At 43.4% G+C, this 22,554-nt stretch overlaps 1 protein-coding gene across 1 annotated transcript in view; it reads left to right on the forward strand.

The window, feature by feature from the left end:
* LOC148146706 (uncharacterized) overlaps positions 1-22,554 on the forward strand; it is a 59,801-nt gene that overhangs the window by 17,721 nt on the left and 19,526 nt on the right. The window contains 1 exon segment of the mRNA XM_087997549.1: positions 1,196-1,265. Coding sequence (XP_087853675.1) covers positions 1,196-1,265 — 70 coding nt within the window.

Below are 22,554 nucleotides of genomic sequence, written 5' to 3' on the forward strand. Positions count from 1 at the left end.
TCGGGCTCATTCCTGATGAAGGGCTTTTGCCCGAAATGTTGACTTTTCCTGCTCCTCGGATGCTGCCTGACCTGCTGTGCTTATCCAGCACCACTCTAATCTTCACCCAGACAATGGTGAACCTGTGGAATTATCTGCCACAGAAAGCAGTCTAAACCAAAACATTGTGTGATTTCAAGAAGCAATTATACGTAGCAGTTTGGGCTAAAGGGATCAAAGAATAAGGGGGGAAAGCAGGGCCAGGGTATTGAGTTGATCATATTGAATGGTGGAGCAAGCTCGAAGGGCTGAACGGCCTACTCCTGCTCCTATTTTCTATGCTTCTGAGGTGCCATGCAATGTCAGAGGCAGCACTTTCAGCTGCGATGTCAAAATAAAAAGCCTTTGTGTGTGAGCATGACAGACAAGTCGCACTATATTAAAGAAAATCCGACTGGCTTCCAAGTCTGAATTTCTTCTCTTAAAAGGTAGTGGAATTCTTTACTGCGGGGGGTTGTCGAGGCTGGGTCTTTAAGTGCATTCAATGCTGAGATAGACGGATTTTTAATCAGTACAGGAATGGAGAGTTATGGGGGAAAGCAGGAAAGTGGGGCTGATGATAATGAGATCAGCAGTGATCTCATAGCTGACAAGACTGAATGGGCTGAATAGCCTACTCTTTGTCCTACTTCTTAGTCTTATTAGTTTCCTGGACAACATTTATCCCTCAACTAACATCACTCCAGCCGATTATCTAGTCATCATCACATTGCTGATTGGGAGCTTGCTGTGCACTAATTTCCTGTAGTGTTTCTTGTATGATATCAGTGATTTTTACTTGCCTTCTTCCATTCCCTTTATCGCTCACTGACCTCAGCCCTCTCTGTTCCAGCCTTTCTCTTCCTCTTGTTTTACCTCTCCATCTCTCTCCTAATCTGAGGCTCTGTGACAAATGTCCTTCTTGCTCTGACAGAGCACCAGGAAGGGACATCAGTGACTGCAATTCTGCATTAATTCAGTGGCTGTAAAAAATTCTTAGGGATGTGCTGAACTCATGAAAAAGTGGCATGGAAATGCAAGCTCTTTCTTTCTTTGTCAGTTTTATCTATTTGTAATTGGTTTGCTGGCTGCTCAAGTACATTTTGGTGAGATTTGTCCTTTAGCAGTTACCGTAAGTCTGATATTGAACCATTTGCATCTATCTTCCCTCTCACAGGGGATTCATGAGGTCACTGATTGGAAATGTGGATTTCAAAACCCTTGAACTGAGGATAGCCAGAGCCAAGGTAAGTGTGTGGAACAATGAGAATAGCCCACTCTTTGAGCATCTCCCCACTGTGTCATCACACCATGGCACTACCAGCAACAACAATCTACTTACATTAGTATAGCACCTTTAAAACATACCAATTACCACCACAGATATGTATGCAGTCAAAGATTAATAAAGAACCTCAGACAGAAACATCCAGAAAGGTGACTACAAACCAGGTCACAGGTTGAAGGATGAGACAGAGGTGAAGAGAGAGGGAATTTCAAGACACTGAAAGCTGTAGACTCCAGGGAATTGTACATTGTAGTAATGTCTGAGCTACATTACTGAGTGAGAAGCAATAGGCTTTATTCAGCAGAACTAGGTACAGAGGATGGTAAGAGAGAGTATCTTGCCTGGAACTGAATGGACCCATGTGAGCAGCTCTATTGTTTATTCATTTCATGGGGTTGGTTAGCATTTATTATCATTTGTCATTGCCCTGGAGAAGGTGATGATGAACCATCTCCTTGAATTGCCACAGTCTTTCAATTGGGTAGATATATCCACATTGCTTTTTGGGAGAAAATTTCAGGATTTTGACACAATGATTCTGGACGAGCAAGATACTTTTGCAAATCGGGCTTTTGAGTGCCTTGGAGTGGAACTTGCAGGGGGTGGTGTTTCTGTGTATCTGCTGTCCTTGTCGTTCTAGATGGAAGTGGTCATGGGTTTGGAAGGTGCTGTTTGAGGAGCCTTGCTGACTGTCTGCAGTGCATCTTGTAGAAAGTACACACTGCTGCTACTGAGCATCGATGAGGTTTTGAAGCAGATGGGATGTCAGTCAAGTGGGCTGCTTTGTCCTAGATGATGTCAAACGTTTTGAGTGCTGTTGGAGCTGCATTCATCCAGGCAAGTGGGGAGTATTCCATTACACTCCTGGACTTGTGCCTTGTAAACAGTAGTCAGGTTTTGGGGAGAGAGAAGGTGAATTACTCACTGCAGGGTTCCTAGCTCTGACCTGCTCTTGTAGCTACAGTATTTACATAGCTAGCCCAATTCAGATTTTAGTTAATAGTAACCCCTGGTATGTTGATCAATGGGTATTCAGCGATGGTAATACCATTGAATATGAAGAACTCATTCGATTGTCTCTTGTTGGAGGTAGTTATTGCCTGGAACTTATTACATGTTGCTTGAATGTTACTTGCCATTTGCCAGCCCATATCTGGACATTGTTCAGATCTTGTTACATATGGACATGTACTGCTTCAATATGAAATGAGTCATAAATGTTGCTGAACATTGTACATTCATCAGAAAATATTCCCACTTCTGACCTTATGATGGAGGGAGGGTCATTGTTGAAGCAGCTGAAGGTGGTTGGGCCTAGGACACGACCCTGAGGAACTCCTGCAGAGATGTCCTAGAGCTGTGATGTCTGACCTTCAACAACCACAATATCTTCCTTTCTGCAACTATGACTCCAACAGTTGAGAATATGTTTTGCTGATTGAGTTAGGTTTTTCCAGGGTCCTGGATACTATACTCAATGAAACGCTACCTTGGCGTTAACTTGCACCTCACCTCAAGCGGCCTACTCATACAGTAATACAGCGTGAAAACAGATCCTGCGGCCCAACTCAACCATGCTGACCAGATTTCCTAAACTGGAGTACTCCCATATGCCTGCATTTCACCAACTTCCAGCTAAACTTTTCATATTCATGTACCTGTCCAAATGTCTTTTAAATGTTGTAATTGTACCCGCCTCTATAAGTTCCTCTGTCAGTTTGTTCCCTATATGTAACTCAACTCTGTGAAAAAAGTTGCCCCTCAGATCCCTTTCAAATCTTTCCTCTGTCACCTTAAAATTATGCCCTCTAGTTTCGGAATTCCCTAGCCTGGGAAAAAGACCTTGGCTATTCACCTTATCTATGCCTCTTCTGATTTTATAAGGTCACCTCTCAGCTTCCTACAGTCCAGTGAAAAAGGTCCCAGGCTGTCCGGCCTCTCCTTATAACTCAAACCCTCCAGTCTTGGTAACATGCTTGTAAATTTTCTTTGCACTCTTTCCAGTTTGATAAACATTCTCCCTATAGCAGGGCGGCCAGCATTGTATACACTGCTGCAAATTTGGCCTTATCAATGTGATGTCAGCCATAACGTGACATCCCAACTCCTGTACTCAATGCTCTGACCAATGAAGGGAAGTGTGCTAAATGCCTTCTTCACCCCCTGTCTACCTGTGACACCACTTTCAACTAATTATGCACCTGAACCCCTGGATCTCTCTGTTCAACAACACTCCCCAGGGCACTACCATTAAATGTTATGCTCTGGTTTGTCTTACCAAAATGTAACACCTCACACTTAATAAATTAAAATCCATCTGCCACTCCTTGGCCCAATAGCCCATCTGATCAAGATCCACTTGTACTCTGAGATAACCTTCTTCACTATCCACTGTACCACCAATTTGGTGTCATCCACAAACTTACGGACTATGCATCTGATATTCTCATCCAAATCATTTATATAATTAACAAGCAACAGTGGATCCAATTTTATCCTATTTTGAATCAAGGATGTAATGTCGTCAGGAACTGAATGGCCCTGCTGGGACCCAGACTGAGTATTGATGAGCAGCATGTTGTTGAGTAAGTGAGGCTTGATAGCACTGTCAATAATCAAGGATACACCAATGAGTTGGTAATTCGCCGGTTGGATTTATCTTGCTTTTTATGTACAGGAGAAATCTGGGCAATTTTCCACATTGTCTGGTAGATGCCAGTGTTGTAACTGTACTGGACCAGCTTGGCTAGGGGAACAGCAAGTTCTGAGCATAATTCTTTAGTATTATTGCCAGAATGTTGTCATGGCCCATAGTCTTTGCAGTAGTCGCCAGATGTATTTTAGAGTCTTGTGAAGTGAATTATATTGATTAAAGACTGGCATCTGTGATGCTGGAGTCATCTGGAGGTGGATGAGATGGATCATCACTTCTAGCTGTAGATGAATGCAAATGCTTCAGCCTTATCTTTTGCACTGATGAAATGAGATCTATTGAAGGTGAGGATATTTGTGGAGCCACCTTGTGTTAGTTAAATTGTCCACCATCATTCATGACCGGATGTGGCAGGCCTTCGGAGCTTAGAACACATCTGCTAGTTGTCCAATGTTTAACTGTGATTGCATACTGTTTCTAATATTTATATTCATGTCCTGTTTTGTAGACGTACCAGGCTGACACCTCATTTTCAGACTGCTCCTGAAATTCCCTCCTGCTGTCGAGACAGGGTTGATGATTGATGATTGATGATTGATGGAGATGGTAGATTGGTAGATCGAAAAGACAGGGAGGTGGGCAGAGAGGGCGGGGTTGCCTTGTTAGTTAAGAATGAAATTAAATCTATGGCAGTGAATGACATAGGGTCAGATGATGTGGAGTCTGTGTGGTGGAGTTGAGAAACCATAAAGGCACAAAAACCCATAATGGGAGTTATGTACAGACCTCCCAGCAGTGGTCAGGACCAGGGGCGCAAGATGTACCAGGAAATACATAGGACATGTCAGAAAGTCAAGGTCATGGTGATCATGGGGGACTTCAATATGCAAAGGGACTGGGTGAATAATGTTGCCGGTGGATCCAAAGAAAGGGAATTCATGGAATGCTTACAGGATGGCTTTTTGGAACAGCATGTGATGGATCCCAAAAGGGAGCAGGCTATTCTGGACTTAGTGTTATGTAATGAGCCAGACTTTATAAAAGAGCTTAAAGTAAGGGAACACTTAGGAGGCAGCAATCATAATATGGTAGAGTTCAGTCTGCATTTTGAAAGAGAGAAGATAAAATGGTGTTACAGTTAAATAAAGGTAATTACAAGGGCATGAGAGAGGAACTAACGAAAATCGACTGGAAGCAGAGCCTAGTGGGGAAGACAGTAGAGCAATAATGCAGGGATTTCCGGGTGTAATTGAGGACACAGTACAGAGGTTCATCCCTGGGGATGAGTAAGGGAGGGGGGGGGGGCGGGAATTAGACAGCCATGGCTGACAAAGAAAGTCAGAAAATGTATCAGAGAAAAATAGAAAGCCTATAAAATGGCCAAGAGCGCTAGGAAATCAGAAGATTGTGAAGATGACAAAAACAAACAGAGGATGGCCCACAGCAGCTCATTGATACCTAGGTTTAAGCTGTTAATTCTGTTCTGATACTCTCCAATTTAGCACAGTGGTCATGCCACACAACATGATTGAAAGCTCCTTTAATGTAAAGGTGACACATTGTCTTCTCAAATATTGAGTAGTGGTCACTCCTACCAATGAAAGAATGAAGGTCACCATAGCCCCAGAGGCTACGATGTCTCAACAAAGAGAGAGACAGAGAGAGAAAGAGATTACAGGCTGTGAGCTGAACCTGAGGCTCATCGCACCTCACATAAGGGTGAGAAGGCAGACCCTTCATGATGACCTCAGCTTGTTCAGGAATTAAACCCATGCTGTTGGTGTCACACTCATCACAAACCAGCCATCCAGCCAACTGAGCTGATATTGTCGCATGTAAGTGCATCTGACAGATAGAAGAAGACATGGTCAAGATGCTTTTCCTTCCTTTGGTTCTCTCACTACAAGCTTAGTCTAGACATAATGTGCTTCACATGCTTCAGAAAATCCAGGTCTACTCCAGCCATGGATCTTGGTCAGTGAGGTACTCAGAGGAGCGAGCAGTTCTGCTACGTAATGATTCTGCATCCATATGGCTAATCTATATTTGATTCATTTATTCAGGATGTGGGTGTCACTGACCGGCCGGCATTTATTGACCATCCCTAATTTTTCTGACTTCCATCATAAGGTCAGGAGTGGTGATGTTCGCTGATGATTACACAATGTTCAGCACCATTCGCGACTCCTCAGATACTGAAGCAGTCCATACCCAAGAGCAGCAAACCTGGACAATATCCAGGTTTGGGCTGTCAAGTGGCAAGTAATATTCGCGTCACACAAGTGCCAGGCAATGACCATCTCCAACATAAGAAAGTCTGGCCATTGGCCTCTTGATGTTCAGAAGAATAATCATAATGAATCTCTCCTATATCAATATCCTGGGATGACCATGGACCAGAAGCTGAACAGAACTTGCCAGATAAATATGGTGAAAGGCTCTTGTGGTGCAGTGTCCCTACTTCTGAGCCTGGAGGCCAGGGTTCAGGTCCCACCTGCTGTAGAGGTGTACAACGACATCACTTAGCAGGTTGATTAGAAAATATCGAAAAATATTATCTCTGCAAGAGCAGGTCAGAGGCTAGGAATACTGCAGCAAGTAACTCACCTCCTAACTCCAAAAGCCACCATTTACAAGACACAAGTCAAGAGTGTGATGGAACGATCCCCAGTTAAATGGATGAATGTAGTTCCAACGGCACTCAAGAAGGTTGATTTAGTGATTGTAATGAGGTCCACCAAGTGGATCTCATAGAATATGAGTTCCCTGTTTGGTGCTGTTGATCTGGTCCAATCAGAGACCCCTGGCTGACAAAACAAAACAGGAGGGTCAGACATCCTGTCACTCTGAGAGCTGGCTCAGAGGGAGGTGGATCAGTGTCAAGGTCTCACCACGTATAAATAAGGATGATTTAGTGATGGGATACCAGCCTCTGTGGAGTTACATCTCTTGACACCAACCAGGACAAAGCAGCCATCTTGATTGGGACCATATCCTCAAACTCCCACTGCCACCGATGCTCAATTGTAACTGTGTGTGCCATCAAAAAGATGCACTGCCGAAATTCCCAAACTCTCCTTACACAACACCTTCCGTACCCACGATCACTGCCATCTACAACAACAAGGACAGCAGATACTTGGGAACACCGTCATCTATAAGTTTCCCTCCGAGTCTCTCATCATCTAGCCTTGGAAATCAATCATTGTTTCTTCAGTGTCACTGGGTCAAAATCTAGGAATTGCCTCCCTAATGGTATCCAATGAACTGCAGTGGTTTGTGAAGGCAACACATCACTACTTTCCCCAGGGAAACTCTGAATAGGCACTAAATGCTGGTCTAGCCAGAGGTACTCATGCCCTATGAGTGAATTTTAAAAAGTGACGATGTTTGTGCTGCATGAAGTCTTTGTTGGTCTTTATTGGTGTTGTTCAGTCTCTGGTTCCACAGGAGTGTGCTTGACTGTGCTGTCCATTGTTTGCCACCGTTTCCCTCCTGTTGTCTCTCCAGTCCCATTGTGATCCTCAGTGCAGTTGATGGTTTTCAGAACTTGACGCGCTGCCAGCTCACTCTAGAAAACTGATTGAAAGTTATACTCTCGCTAAGCGGATGCACCAAAGGTTTAGATGATCCCTGCCACAAAGGTCTCCCAGCATCAGCGGGAGACTGCTTCCTGATAAACGTGCTGTAATTACATCTCTGCAACCTTAATCCTCATTCATCAAAGGAGGAGGACTGACTGATAATTAACATCTGCACACGGAGCCAAAATAGAAACCAGCCAAAGGATAGGACAAGGTCCTGCTTAAAATTAACTCTTAGCTTGTCACACAGTTCCAGAGAGGGAGACATTTTCCTGAATCAACAAAAAGATATTTTGAAAATGTTTCACCATTTCTTCATGATCACTGAGTCAAAATCCTGGAAACTCCCTCTTTAACAGCACTGTGGGTGCCCCTTCATCACCTTCTGTAAGGCAATTAAGGACGGACAACAATTCTGACCTTACTAGTAATGCTCACATTCTAAGAATGACGAATGCTCGAATGTGTTTAAATCCTTTTAGGTGTGATGAGGGAAAAATGGACTTCAGTAAAGCCTTTGACAATGTCTCTCATGACAGACTGGTACAAAAGGTGAAGTCACAGGTATCAGGGGTGATCTCGCAAGATGGATACAGAACTGGCGTAATCATAGGAGACAAAGGATGCTTTTTGAAAGGAAAGGCAGTGACAGGGATCAGTGCTGGGAGCTCTGCTGTTTGTGGTCTATATAAATGTTTTGGAGGAAAATATAGCTAGTCTAATTAGTAAGTTTGTAGATGATTCAAAGATTGGTGGGGTTGTGGATAGTGAGGAGGACTGTTAGCGGATACAGCAGGATTTGGAACAGTTGGAGACATGGGCAGAGAAATGGCAGATGGAGTTTAGTCCAGACAAATATGAGATGATGTATTTTGGAAGGTCAAGTACAGGTGGAAATTATACAGTGAATGTCAGAACCCTTAGGAGTATTGATATGTAGAGGGATCTGGGCGTGCAGGTCCACAGATCACTGAAGGTGACAGCACAGGTAGATAAAGTAATCAAAAAGGCCTATGGCATGCTTGCCTTCATTGGAAGGGGCATTGAGTATAAGGATAGACAAGTTATGCTGCAGCTTTATAGAACTTTAGTTAGGCCACACTTGGAATATTGTAAACATTTCTGGGCACCACATACCAGAAGGATGTGGATGCTTTAGAGAGGATACAGAAAAGGTTTACCAGGATGTTGTAGCTATGAAGAAAGGTTGGATAGTCTGAGTCTGTTTCCACTGGAACACAGGAGGTTTATAAGGTTGTGAATGGCATGGATAGAATGAAAAGTATGAAACTTTTTTCCCCAGGGTGGAGTGGTCAATTACATGGGGACACAGGTTCAAGGTGCGAGGGGGGGGGAAGTTTAAAAGAGATGTGTGAGGTAGATGTTTCATACAAAGGTTGGTGAGTGCCTGGAACATACTGCCAGAGGAGGTGGTGGAAGCAGACACAACAACAGCATTTAAGAAGCACCTGGACAAATACATGAATAGGAAGGGAATAGAGGGATACGGATCCTGTAAGGGAAGAGAGTTTTAGTATGGAAGGGTAAATGTGTCAGCACAGGCTTGGAGGGCCGAAGGGCCTGTTCCTGTGCTGTATTGTTCTTTGTTCTTTCTATGTTTTGTGAGTTTCCTCTGCTTATCGCTGCCAGACTTTCAGCTCTTGGTAGAAAGCAGAAGGAAAAGGTTTGGGTTCTGTCAGACTCTATAATAAAGGGTTAAAAATGTGTTGCTGGAAAAGTGCAGCAGGTCAGGCAGCATCAAAGGAACAGGAGAATCGACGTTTCGGGCATAAGCCCTTCTTCAGGAAGAAGAAGAAGGGCTTATGCCCGAAACGTTGATTCTCCTTCTCCTTTGATGCTTCCTGACCTGCTGTGCTTTTCCAACAACACATTTTTAAGCTCTGATCTCCAGCATCTGCAGTCCTCACTCTTTCCTCTATAATAAGGGGCACAGTTAGGTGTTTCCATGGCCATGAGCAAGATTCCAGGGTGGTGTGTTGCCTCCCTGGTGCCAGAATCAAAGATGTCTCTGAGTGGGCCTAGGACATTCTGAAAGGGGAGGGTGAGCAGCGAGAGGTTGTGGTCCATATTGGCAGTAACGACACAGGAGAAAGGGAGGTGAAGTCCTACAAAGGGAATTTAGAGAGTTAGGTAGGGAGTGGAAAAACAGGTGCTCTAGCTCAGATTATCCCCTGTGCCACATGCCAGTGAGGCTAGGAATAGGAAGACACTACAGTTAAATATGTGGCTACAGACCTATAATAGGAGGGAGGGCTTCAGGTAGATGGATCTTTGGGATCTCTTCTCAGCAGGTGGGACCTGTACAAGAGGGACAGCTTGCACCTAACTGGAGGGTCACCAATATATTGGCAGAGAGGTTTACTTGTGCCACACTTGAAGGCTTTAAACTAGTGTGGTAAGTGGCAGGAACTAGAGCAGTAGGTCAACAAGTAAAATGACCTAGGAGGAATCAGGGAGTAAGGCCAGTGACCGAAGAATAGAAAGGGAGAGGTTACTGAACACGGTAGGACGAGTGATCTCAGGTGTATTTGTTTTAATGTGAGGTGTATGACAGGTAAGGCAGATGAACTTTGAGTCATAGTCATACAGCATGGAAACAGACCCATCGGTCCAACCAGTCCATGCCGAACATAATCTCAACTAAACTAGTACCACCTCCTGCTCCTGGTCCATATCCCTCCAAAGCTTTTGTATTCATGTACATGTGAAATGATATTGTAGCTATTGCAATGACTTGGTTGAGAGAGGGACAAGATTGGCTGTTTAATGTTCCGGGATTTAGATGTTTCTGGTGAGATGGAGAGGGATATAAAAGAAGTGGGGAGTTGCATTACTAATAAAGGAGAATATTACAGCCGTACTGAAGGACAAAAACCTTGGAGGGATCGTCCAACAAGACCATACAGGTAGAGGTGAGGAATATGAATGTGTAATCCCTTTGATGGAATTGTACTACAGACCTCCCTACAGCCAATGGGTGAGAGAGGAACAGATATGTGGACAGATCATAGAAAAATGTAGCAATAACAGGGTTGATGTGGTGCATGTTTTTAACTTCCCCTATAATGAATGAGACTTCCTTAGTGTCAGAGGCTTGGTTGGGAGAGAATTTGTTAAGTGTGTCCAGGATAGTTTTTTGAACAAATGTGTAAACAATCCAACTAGGGTAGTGGCCATACTCAACCTGTTATTGGGGAACGATCCCAGATAGGTGATCAAAGTTTTCAGTGAGGTAGCCATTGCAGGAAAAGCAAACATAATTCAATAAGTTTTAAGTTAGTTGTGGATAATAATAGTCCTCAGGCAAAATTATTAAATTGCAGAAAGGCTAACTACCACAATATTAGGTAGGAACTGGGGAATGTGGTTTGAGGGCAGCTGATTTAGGGCAAATCCATATTTTCATTTGGGAATCTTTTAAAGGTCAGTTAAGTAGAATTTGGGACCAGCACATTCCTGCTAAAATTAAGGATAAGGATGCAAGATTTGGGACCCTTGGGTGACATGAGAAATTGAGAGCTTAGTTGAAAAGAAAGAGGAAGCATATATATAGTTTAGGAAACTGAAGACAGACAGGTCTTTCAAAGAGTATAAAGATAGCAGGAAAGAAATCAAGACGCTTATGAAATATCTTTGGCGCACAGGGTTAAGGAAAATCTCAAGGTGTTTTATGCATAGATAAGAAAGAAGAGAATAGCTAGGAAAAGGGTACGTCCACTCAAGGACAGGGAATTTATGCATGGAACTAGAGGAACTGGGTGAGGTCCTTAACGAATACTTTGCATTGGTATTGACCAAAGAGAAGGATATGGTGGATGGTGACTCTTGGGAGATATTGATATTCTAGGACATGTTGATATAAAAAAGCTGTTGGGTGTTTTGAAAAGCATTAAGACAGAGAAATCCCCAGGACCTGATGGGATCCATCCCAGAATGCTAAGGGAGGCAGGTTAGGAAATTGCTGGGGCTTTGTGGGAAATCTTTGTATCCTCTTCCGGATTATCTGGGAATTACAGGACAATGAGCCTTATGTAGGGAAATTATTGGAGAAGGATTTACTCAAATTTGAAAAAGTATGGATTTATTAACGGTAGGCAGCATGGCTTTGTGCAGGAAAGATCACATCTCAAAAATTTGATTGAGTTTTTTGAGGAAGTGACAAAGATGATTGATGAGGGCAGGGTTGTGGGTGTTGTCTATATGGACGTTAGTGTGCCATTGGCAAGGTCTCTTATGGCAGGCTGACACAAAAAATGAAGTCAGATGAGTTCCATGGTGATGTGGAAGATATAGACTGTAGGGAAATAAATGGTGACATCTTGCAAAATGTCCAGATTACAGAGGAGGAAATGCTGGATGTCTTGAAACGGTTAAAGGTGGATAAATCCCCAGGACCTGATCAAGTGTACCCGAGAACTCTGGGGGAAGCTAGAGAGGTGATTACTGGGCCTCTTGCTGAGATATTTGTATCATCGATAGTCACAGGTGAGGTGCCGGAAGACTGGAGGTTGGCAAACATGGTGCCAGTGTTTGTGAAGGGTGGTAAGGACAAGCCAGGGAACTATAGACCGGTGAGCCTGACCTCAGTGATGGGCAAGTTGTTGGAGGGAATCCTGAGGGAGAGGGTGTACATGCATTTGGAAAGACAAGGACTGATTCGGGATAATCAACATGGCTTTGTAAGTGGGAAATCATGTCTCACAAACTTGATTGATTTTTTGAAGAAGTAGCAAAGAAGATTGATGCGGGCAGAGTAGTAGATGTGATCTATATGGACTTCAGTAAGGCGTTCGACAAGGTTCCCCATGGGAGACTGATTAGCAAGGTTAGATCTCATGGAATACAGTGGGAACTAGCCATTTGGATACAGAACTGGCTCAAAGGTAGAAGACAGAGTGGTGGTCGTGGGTTGTTTTTCAGACTGGAGGCCTGTGACCAGTGGAGTGCCACAAGGATCGGTGCTGGGCCCTCTACTTTTTGTCATTTACATAAATGATTTGGATGCGAGCATAAGAGGTACAGTTAGTAAGTTTGCAGACGACGCCAAAATTGGAGGTGTAGTGGACAGCGAAGAGGGTTACCTCAGATTACAACAGGATCTGGACCAGATGGGCCAATGGGCTGAGAAGTGGCTGATGGAGTTTAATTCAGATCAATGCGAGGTGCTGCATTTTGGGAAAACAAATCTTAGCAGGACTTATACACTTAATGGTAAGATCCTAGGGAGTGTTGCTGAACAAAAAGACCTTGGAGTGCAGGTTCATAGCTCCTTGAAAGTGGAGTCGCAGGTAGATAGGATAGTGAAGAAGGTGTTTGGTATGCTTTCCTTTATAGGTCAGAGTATGGAGTACAGGAGCTGGGAGGTCATGTTACAGCTGTACAGGACATTGGTTAAGCCACTGTTGGAATATTGCATGCAATTCTGGTCTCCTTCCTATCGGAAAGATGTTGTGAAACTTGAAAGGGTTCAGAAAAGATTTACAAGGATGTTGCCAGGGTTGGAGGATCTGAGCTATAGGGACAGGCTGAACAGGCTGGGGCTGTTTTCCCTGGAGGGTCAGAGGCTGAGGGGTGACTTTATAGAGGTTTACAAAATTATGAGGGGCATGGATAGGGTAAATAGACAAAGTCTTTTCCTAGGGTCGGGGAGTCCAGAACTAGAGGGCATAGGTTTAGGGTGAGAGGGGAAAGATACCTAAAGAGACCTAAGGGGCAACCTTTTCACGCAGAGGGTGGTACATGTATGGAATGAGCTGCCAGAGGATGTGGTGGAGGCTGGTACAATTGCAACATTTAAGAGGCATTTGGATGGGTATATGAATAGGAAGGGTTTGGAGGGATATGAGCCGGGTGCTGGCAGGTGGGACTAGATTGGGTTGGGATATCTGGTCAGCACGGACTGGTTGGACTGAAGGGTCTGTTTCCATGCTGTACAACTCTATGACTCTATAACTGGTAAAATGGAAACAGAACTGGCTTAGTCATGGAAGACAGAGAATAACAATGGAAGGGAGTTTTTCCGACAGGCGATCTATGACCAGTGGTGTCCACAGGGATCAGTGTAAGGGACCCTTGTTGTTTGTAATATACATAAATGATTAGGAAGAGAATGCAGGCAGTTTAAATAGTAAGTTTGCGGATGACACAAAGACTGGGGGAGCTATGGATAGTGAGGAGGATTGTCAAAGAATCCAACAGGATTTAGATAGGTGGAGACATAGGTGGAGAAATGGCAGATGGAGTTTAATCTGGAAAAATGTGAGGTGATGCGTTTTGGAAAATCTAATGCAGCAAGGAAGTAAACAGCAAATGGCAGAACACTTACTAGCATCAACATCCAGAGGGACGTAGGAGTACATGTCCTGACAGTACCAGCACAAGTGGATAAGATGGTCAAGAAAGCATATGGCCTGCTTGCCTTCATCGAGCGGGGCATAGTGTACAAAAATTAACTAGTCATGTTACAGCTGTATAGAACTTTAGTGAGGCCACATCTGAAATATTATGTGCAGTCACCACATTACCAGAAAGATGTAGAAGCTTTGGAGAAGGTACAGAAATGGTTTACCAGGATGTTGCCTATTTTGGAGGGTTTTAGCTATGAGGAGAGATTGGGCAAACTAGGTTTGTTTGCGTTTGAATGTCGAAGGCTGAAGGGCGACTTGATAGAAGTTTACAAAATGATGAACACGTTGTTGGAGTCTTTTTCCCATGGTAGAAATGTCAATTACTCAGGAACATAGGTTTAGGGTAAAAAGGGGAAGTTTAAAGGAAATGTGAGAGGTAAGTTTGTTTCACATAGAGTGTGGAATGTGGTACCAGAGGAGGTGTTGGAGGCAGATAGAATGAGCAACATTCAAGAGGCAACTTGACAGATCGTGAAAAGGCAGGGAATAGAGGGATACAGACCACATAGAGGCAAAAGGATTTTAGTTTAGAAAGGTGTCATGTGCAGATACAGTCTCAGCGGGCCTGTTCCTGCGCTGTACTGTTCTTTATTCTTTCTGGCACAAAGATAGATAGAAAAGTAAGTTGTAAAGATGACACAGGGATATTACAAAAAGATGTAGAAAGGTTTAGCAAGTGAGCAAAGATGTGGCACAATGAAGACAAATGTGAAATTTTCCAATTTGTCAGGAAGAATAAAAAAGAAGCATATTATTGAAATGGTGAGTGGTCTGAGATGTTGAAGAATCTAGGGTTCCCAGTGGTTAGTCTGCAGCTGCAGCAAGTAAAATATTATCTTTCAACATGAGGGCAATTGAATAAAACAGTAGGGAGGTTAATTTCAGCTACACGGGGAACTGGTGAGATACATCTCAAGTATTGTGCCAGTACTGAACACTTAACTTCAGGAAGGATGGAAATGCATTGGAAGCAGTTCAGAGAACATTTACTAGATTGACAGGCAGGATATGAGGAAATATTGGACAGGCATGGCCTGTATCCACTGGACCCCCAGAAGAGTAAGAAACTTGATTGAAACATATAAGATCCTGAGGTGTTGTCTCCCTGTATGGGATATGGGAGCAATCATTGTTTAAAAATCTGGTGTTGCCCCTTTAAAGTAGAAATGAAGTAAAATATTTTCCCACAGAGGGTTGTGAGACATCGGAACTCTCTTCCTAAAAAGGCAGTGGGAAAATAGTCATTGAATATTTTTAAGGAGAGCATAGATTGATTTTTGTTCAGTAAGGGGTGAAAGGCTTTTGGGATAGGTTACACAATTAAAGTTGAGATTATCCATGATCCTAATGAATAGTAGAGCCAGTTTGAGACACTGAATGGCCTACTCTTGACATCATTAGGGTGGTATGATGGCTCAGTGGTTAGCACTACTGCCTCACAGCACCAGGGACCCAGGTTTGATTCCCACTTTGGCAACTGTCTGTGTGGAGTTTGCACATTCTCCCCGTGTCTGTGTGGATTTCCTCCGGGCGCTCTGGTTTCCTCTCTCAATCCAAAGGTGTGCAGTTTAGGTGAATTGGCCACGCTAAATTGCCCGTAGTGTTAGGTGCATTAGTCAGAGGTAAATACAGGGTAGTTAATGGGTCTGGGTGAATTACTCTTCGGAGGGTTGGTGTGGACTTGTTGGACTGAAGGGCCTGTTTCCACACTGTTGGAAATCTAATCATTAATATGTTTGCATGCTTTCAGCTATGTAGGCTGTTAGCTCTGGAGCTCCCCCATCAAAATCTTGCCATCTCCTTCTGTTTCATTATCATCCATCTTAAAACCAATTACTTGCACTGAGCTGTGGTCCCTGGTTCTAGTATCTCATTTGTGTCAGTATTTTGATAGATTTATGATGCTGTAAAGCTCCCAGGACCATTGAACATTTTAACGCTGTTGTATAACTATGTTATATGACAAGTTGGCCAGGGGCAGCTAACCCATTACACTCCATGTGAGTGGGGTCAAATTCCACTTGTGTTGTTGTTGTTACCTTTAAGGGGGCAATGGTGGCATTGTGGTACCGTTGCTGCATTAATATTCCGGAGGCCCAGCCTAATGCTCTCTGACCATAAGTACAAAACCCACCATTGCAATAGCATGGAACTTAAATTCGATTACTAAATCTGGAATAGAAACTTGTCTTCGCAATGGTGATTGTGAAATGATTGTTGATTGTTGTTTAAAAACCCATCGGTTTACTAATGTCCTTTAAGGAAGGAAATTTGCTCTCCTTACCTGGTCTGAACTAATGTGACTCTGGACCTACAGCAATGTGCTTGACTGTTAACCACCCTCTACAATGGCCTGAGCAAGCAACTCAGCTCGAGAGCAGTTTGAGATGGGGAACAAATGTTAGCCTTGGCAGCAGGACCAGGATAATTATTGTAAAAAGAAAATTGCTGAGTGAGTTTGAAAGGATAAACAGGCATTTATCATCCTACCCTATCCCCTAAATTCTGATGAGGGGGTTTGTTCAAAAGACTCACCCAAGTTTCCACTGCAGGAAGGTTTGCTGCAGTAGCCATACACTAGCAGTAATGTCGAGTTAAGGTGTTTTGTTTTTGCTAGGGGTAGACAGAAGGGCAATGACGTGATTTATTTATGAGCATGGCATTATGTAAACCTTTTATTCCCAAGCCTGGTTGAGGTGTCCTTTCAACATTTGCATAGTTCACAAGCTGCTATCTAGTTTGATAAAACAGCATTGCTTCTCACTTATCCCTTTGATATAGTTCCATATATAAAGACACATATGCACTTGCACCACCTACTGATGCTTCAGGGACAGCTGGCAAAAGATGATCAAAATGTTTGTAATCAATTGAGAGTCACCGACTCCATTTCTTTCATAGAATAGAAAGCTTTTGTTTTTTTGTTCCTAGGGACTGGCCACCTTATCAGTTCACCCGGTTACTTTTTTTTAATCTTTCTACATTTGCTCACAAATCCTCCTGGATTTATTGCAGATGCAACCAGCCCAGTGAAAATAATCACACAAGCAAAGGGGCTCATCAACTCCTGGCTAGAACGCTGAATGATTCCAATGGGAAATTAACCAGACAAAAGAAGCACTGGACTGATAAATGAAGAAAAGGCGTCAGTCTTTTCACAACCTTGGATGGGAGCTTGGTCAAGGCTCAGCAGTAATGTTAGTAAACTCTTTCGTTCGTGCTAAAGTGTTATTTGTTCTTGCCCAAACAACAAAGTGCATGATTGGAGAACACCTGAATGAGCACACAGTCTTCATTTAGGATGACTCAAAGGAGCTCCATATAAACAAAAGGAAAACCTGCTTTTCTATTTCAACGAGTCAGCTAAACGTTCCTTGAAGTGTGGTCACCATTTCAATACTGGAAAGGAAGCAGCCAATTTGTACACAGTCACCCCCTAGAAACAGTAATGTGATACTCGTTTGTTTTATTCACCCATGGGCCAGGGGCATCGCTGACTGGGCCCAGCTATAGATACCCCTTGAGAAGGTGGGCGTGAGCTGCCTTCTTGAACTGCTGCAGTCCTGTGCTGTACCCTTAGGGAGGGAATTCCAGGAGTTTGACCCAATGACAGTGAAGGAATTGTGATATATTTTCAAGCTGAGAGCTTGGTGCTGGAAAAGCGAGCAGGTCAGGCAGCATCCGCGGAGCTGGAAAATCGACATTTCGCACATCAGCCCTTCATCAGGAATTCTCCAGCATCTGCAGACCTCACTTTCTCCTGATATATTTCAGGATTTATCAGGATAGTGAGGGGCTTGGAGGGGAATTCGCATGTGGTGGTGTTTCCATGTCTCTGCTGTCCTTGTCCTTCCAGATGGAAGTGGTCGTGGGTTTGGAAGGTGCTGTCTCAGGACCCTTCGTCAATTTCTGCAATGCAATTTATCAGAAGTACACACTGTTGCTACGAGCGTCGGTGGTGGAGGGAGTGGATGTTTGTGGATGTGGTGCCAATCAAGTGGGCTGCTTTGTCCTGGATGATGTCAGGCTTCTTGAGTATTGCTGGAGCTGTACCCATCCAGACAAGGAGGGAGTGTTCCATCACACCCATGACTTGATTTTAGTAAAGGGAATAATGTTGACCAGGACAAGAGGGAGAGCATCTAAGCTCCTTCAAGATGCCATCATGGGATTGCTTGTGTCTATCTCAAACCCAAGCCAGTGCCTCTGATGTGTTGCAGTGTCAATTTCTGCCCCATTTACTCACCAATAAGATGACTCGGAACATCTTGCCTTTTTAAATGTGGTCATCAAATGCGTATAGTTGATATGGATCCATCAGACTGCAACATGAATGGTTTTTCAATGAGCAAGTGTCATGCACCCAGGGGGGATGGGGGGTTGGAGTTGGGCTCATCAAAACAATATTAAAGTGGAGGAGGAGAGGAGAGGGATTGTCATCCGTATCCACGGCTCAAGAATCTGACTGGATCAGAACAAAGAACCCAATCTCTCATCTCCATTTGTCCGAAGTCTTCAGAGTGGACATTGATTTCACTAGCTGCTGACTGTCATTATCAATAAACTGCATGGTCCTAACTGAGGGAATGGTGGTGGAGGGAGGGGATATTGGGAGGGGGAACAGAAATGATGAGCAACAAGTGTCCTTCAGACTCACTGATCACGTTTTTTTTTAAGTTACTCTGTGCATGACCAAAGTGCAATTCTCCCTTCATTTGCTGTCCTGAAGAAGCTGTTACCACAGCAACCTCAAATGAATTGCAAGATTTGGAATAAACACATCTTTGACCCAGCGCGTGTGAACTGAGCTTCACTTCATCCCGAACTTACGCTGCATTGTGGACTGCCAAGGCTGCGACAGGAAGGGTACATCAACAATCTAAAAAGAGCTCCATAGGAAACAAGTCACTTTAAATGTTGACTGGTTGAATGATGTTAGCAAAACACACACAGGCTCTGGCTGCAGAATCGTCAACTAGGAGTCTTTATCAGCAAGAAAGAAAAATAAAAATTAGTAATATTTGGGAAGGCATGCACAAGAGCTTCATTTTGAAATGTACAAGACCAGTTGATGTTGGTGTATGAGGTTTCCTGGAATTTTTCTTATGAATTATTACAGATCTATTTTATAGTTTGCTGAAAAGCTCCCTTGCTTTTCCCTGCATGATGGAGTGCTGGAGTGGAAAATCTTTGTCATTATTTAATTGAATTGTATGCTTCTATTCGAGAGGAAGGAAAAAAAAATGCTCAGATAAAATCTGTGGCATTAGAGACTGTGGATGTTAATCACCTTGACACATTGGTATAGAAAGCAGTACTGCGAGGAAGGTACTACCCCTTCACTTACTTTATAATTAAACTGACCGACTTGAAAGCTTTGAAGTGTTCGGGTTAGTGCCAGGGGATTACTGAAAGTTATTAAATTGGATGTGGAATCAGTGCAAAATAAAAACAGGTGCACTAACAATGAGGAGTGGGGAGGGGGGGGGGGGTGGAATGGAACATTAAAGTCTGAAGTCTTCCAGTTACACAGGACATTGTAAAATTCATTACATTTGAAAGGCGCAGATAATGTGAGCAGCCACTGAATGATTCCTGAGGTCACCAGAAAACACTCTTTAATCAGCCATTTTTTACCTTGTTGCTTCTGGTCCTTCTAGTTCAGCACTTAACATAAATTCAAATCACCTTGGTTGCTAATATGTTCTGTTCACACCATCCTGTCATTTACAACATTCGGAATGAGTCATTCATTTTCAACGTGTGTTGGAACTGAACTTTAACTTTGCTCTTCTTTGCTGAGGATTGTTGCTGGCTTTTCCTTCTCCCATTCTAGATCAGTAAACATTATGAATTACAAAGAACAATACAGCAAAGGGACAAGCCATTTGTCCCTCCAGGCCTTGCCCTTCCATACTAAAACTGTCTTCACTACAGGATTTGTATCCCTCCAATACTTGGACGATTTGAAACATCAGGGAACACAAGGTTGCGCCTATTGATTTAAAATGTTTAGCCAGTTTGCCCACAGCATGTTACTCCAAATCTTAACTTGCACCAGCTCCCAATCTGCCTCTCCCATGAGACCTTAAGACATTGGAGCAGAGGTGGGCCATTCAGCCCATCACATCTGGTCCACTATTCAATGAGATTATGGCTAATCTAATAATCCTCAACTTCACTTTCCATCCTTTTCCCTTAACACTTGATTCCCTTTTTGATTAAAAATCTGTCTACCTCTACTTTGGATGTAGTTAATGACCCAGCCTTGACAGTCATCTGCATTAAAGAATTCCACAGATTCATGATCCTCTGAGTGAGGAATTTCTTCCTCATCTCTGTCTTAGATGGATAATGTCTGAGGGCTCAGCATAGTAGCAATACTCTGGCTGGGCTGCAGATTAACATAGACCCTGTGAGGAAAGTGAAACAGAAAGAAACAAAGACACATCCAGAAGGGCCGAGTAGTTTATCATTGTTCCGATTTTCTTTGATTCTATAAGTGATGGTGTTCCATGTATCTGCTGCCCTTGGCCCTTTACATGGGGTTGGAAAGGACTATCAAAGGAGCCTTGGTGAATTTCTTGTGGATGCTACACACTGCTGTTGCTGAGTGTTGGTGGTGGAGGGAGTGAATGTTTTTGAGTATGGTGCTAATAAAGTCCTGGATATTGTCAAGTTTCTTGTGTTGTTGGAGCTGCACCCATCCAGGCAAGTATGGGGAGAATTCCATTACACTCCTGCCTTGTAGATGATGGACAGGCTTTAGGGAGTCAGGAGATGAGTTACTCACTGCAGGATTCCTGCAGTGCAACCTCACTATTTATATAGTTAGTCCAATTAAATTTTCCCCAAGATGTTAAAAGTGGCAATTTAGTAATGGTAATGCCATTGAATGTCAAGGTGCGATGGTCAGAGACCGATTGCTTCAGTATCTGAGGAGCTGAAAATGGTGCTCAGCATCGTGCAATCTTCGGCAAACATTTCCACTTCTGAGTTTATGATGGCGGGAAGATCGTTTATGAAGCAGTTGAAAATGGTTGGGCCTAGGACACTACTCTGAGGAACTCCTGCAGAGATGTCCTGGAGCTGATCACCTTGACAGTATAATAAGCAAAGTGTGACTTTGATGGGCAGTCACTTGCACCTCCCTCTGGAGTTGAACAAAGACTGTGATGAGGTCAAGAGCTGAGTGGCCCTGGCAGTGCCCAAACTGGGAATCATGGAGTGGATTGAATTGGATGATGCCTGGTAGCTATGATGCTCTGCACCGACACTCGATCTAAGCTGCACACACAACAATCACTGCATTGATCTCATGCCGCGTATGAACTTCAGAGGCCTGTGAAGCCAAAATGAAAATTATAGGAATTCTATTTGAAACCTCTGGAGAAGACCATGATGGTTGATTCACTCAGCACTTCTAACTAAAGATTATTGTGAATTTTTCAACGTTGTCTTTTGCACTGATGGTGGGGATCGCGTAGAATAATAATTTAGCATCACTTGTACTTTTACAAACAATACAGTGAAATTTGTTTAAGTTGCCATACTCTAGTACTTATATTAATAACAAAAATTATATCTTAAAAAAAAGACAATTCACGGCTCATGTGTTTCCAAGGATACTTGTAGATCCTCCACCTGCATGGAGCACTATAGAGCTTAGATCTGATTTATTGGCCGTGAAATCACTTAACCCTGTCTATCACTTGCTGCTTATCCTGTTTGGCATGAAAATAATTTTGTTTTGTAGCATCACCAAGTTGTCCTCCTGCACTCTCCATTGAACCAGGATGATATCTGGCATGATGGTAATGGTAGAGTGGGGGAATATGCCGGGCCGTGAGGTTATAGTTTGAGATTGAATCCAGTTATAGAATCATACAGCGTGGAAATAGACTTTTCAGTCTAACTCGTTCAGGCTGACCATGTTTCTCAAACTAAAATAGTCCCATTTGTCTGCATTTGGCCCATATCCCTCTAAATCTTTCCTATTCATGAACCAGTCCAAAAGTCTTTTAAATGTTGTAACTGTACCTGCCACTTCCTCTGCCAGCACCTCATAGATTCTAATCTTGAGTAGCTAGATCTGTTTGAAGTCTGTTCCATTTAGCACAGTGATAGTACCTCACAACATAATGGAGGGTATTCTCAATGTGAAGGTGGGAATTTGTCCCCACAAGGACTGTGAGGTGGTCACTCTTACCGATACTGTCATGGACAGATGCATCTGCAGCTGGCAAATTGGAAAGGATGAAGTCAAGTATGTTTTTCCTTCTTGTTGGTTCCCTCATCACCTGCTGCAGACCCAGTCTAGCAGCTATGCCCTTTAGAACCCGACCAGCTCAATCAGCAGGACTACTGCTAAGCCACTCTTGATGATAGACAGTAAAGTACATTCTGTGTCCTTGTTACCCTCAGTGTTTCCTCCCAGTGTAGTTCAACACAGAGGAGTACTGATTCATCAGCCAAGGGAGGGTGAACGTGGTAATCAGCAGGACGTTTCCTTGCCCATGTTTGACTTGATGCCTTGAGACTTCATGGGGTTCAGGGTCAATGTTGAGGACTTCCAGGCAACTG

Source organism: Chiloscyllium plagiosum, unplaced genomic scaffold, assembly GCF_037043375.1.
Source record: "Chiloscyllium plagiosum isolate Xiang-an unplaced genomic scaffold, Cpla_swu_hap1 HiC_scaffold_19, whole genome shotgun sequence".
NCBI classification, from domain to species: Eukaryota; Metazoa; Chordata; class Chondrichthyes; order Orectolobiformes; family Hemiscylliidae; genus Chiloscyllium; species Chiloscyllium plagiosum.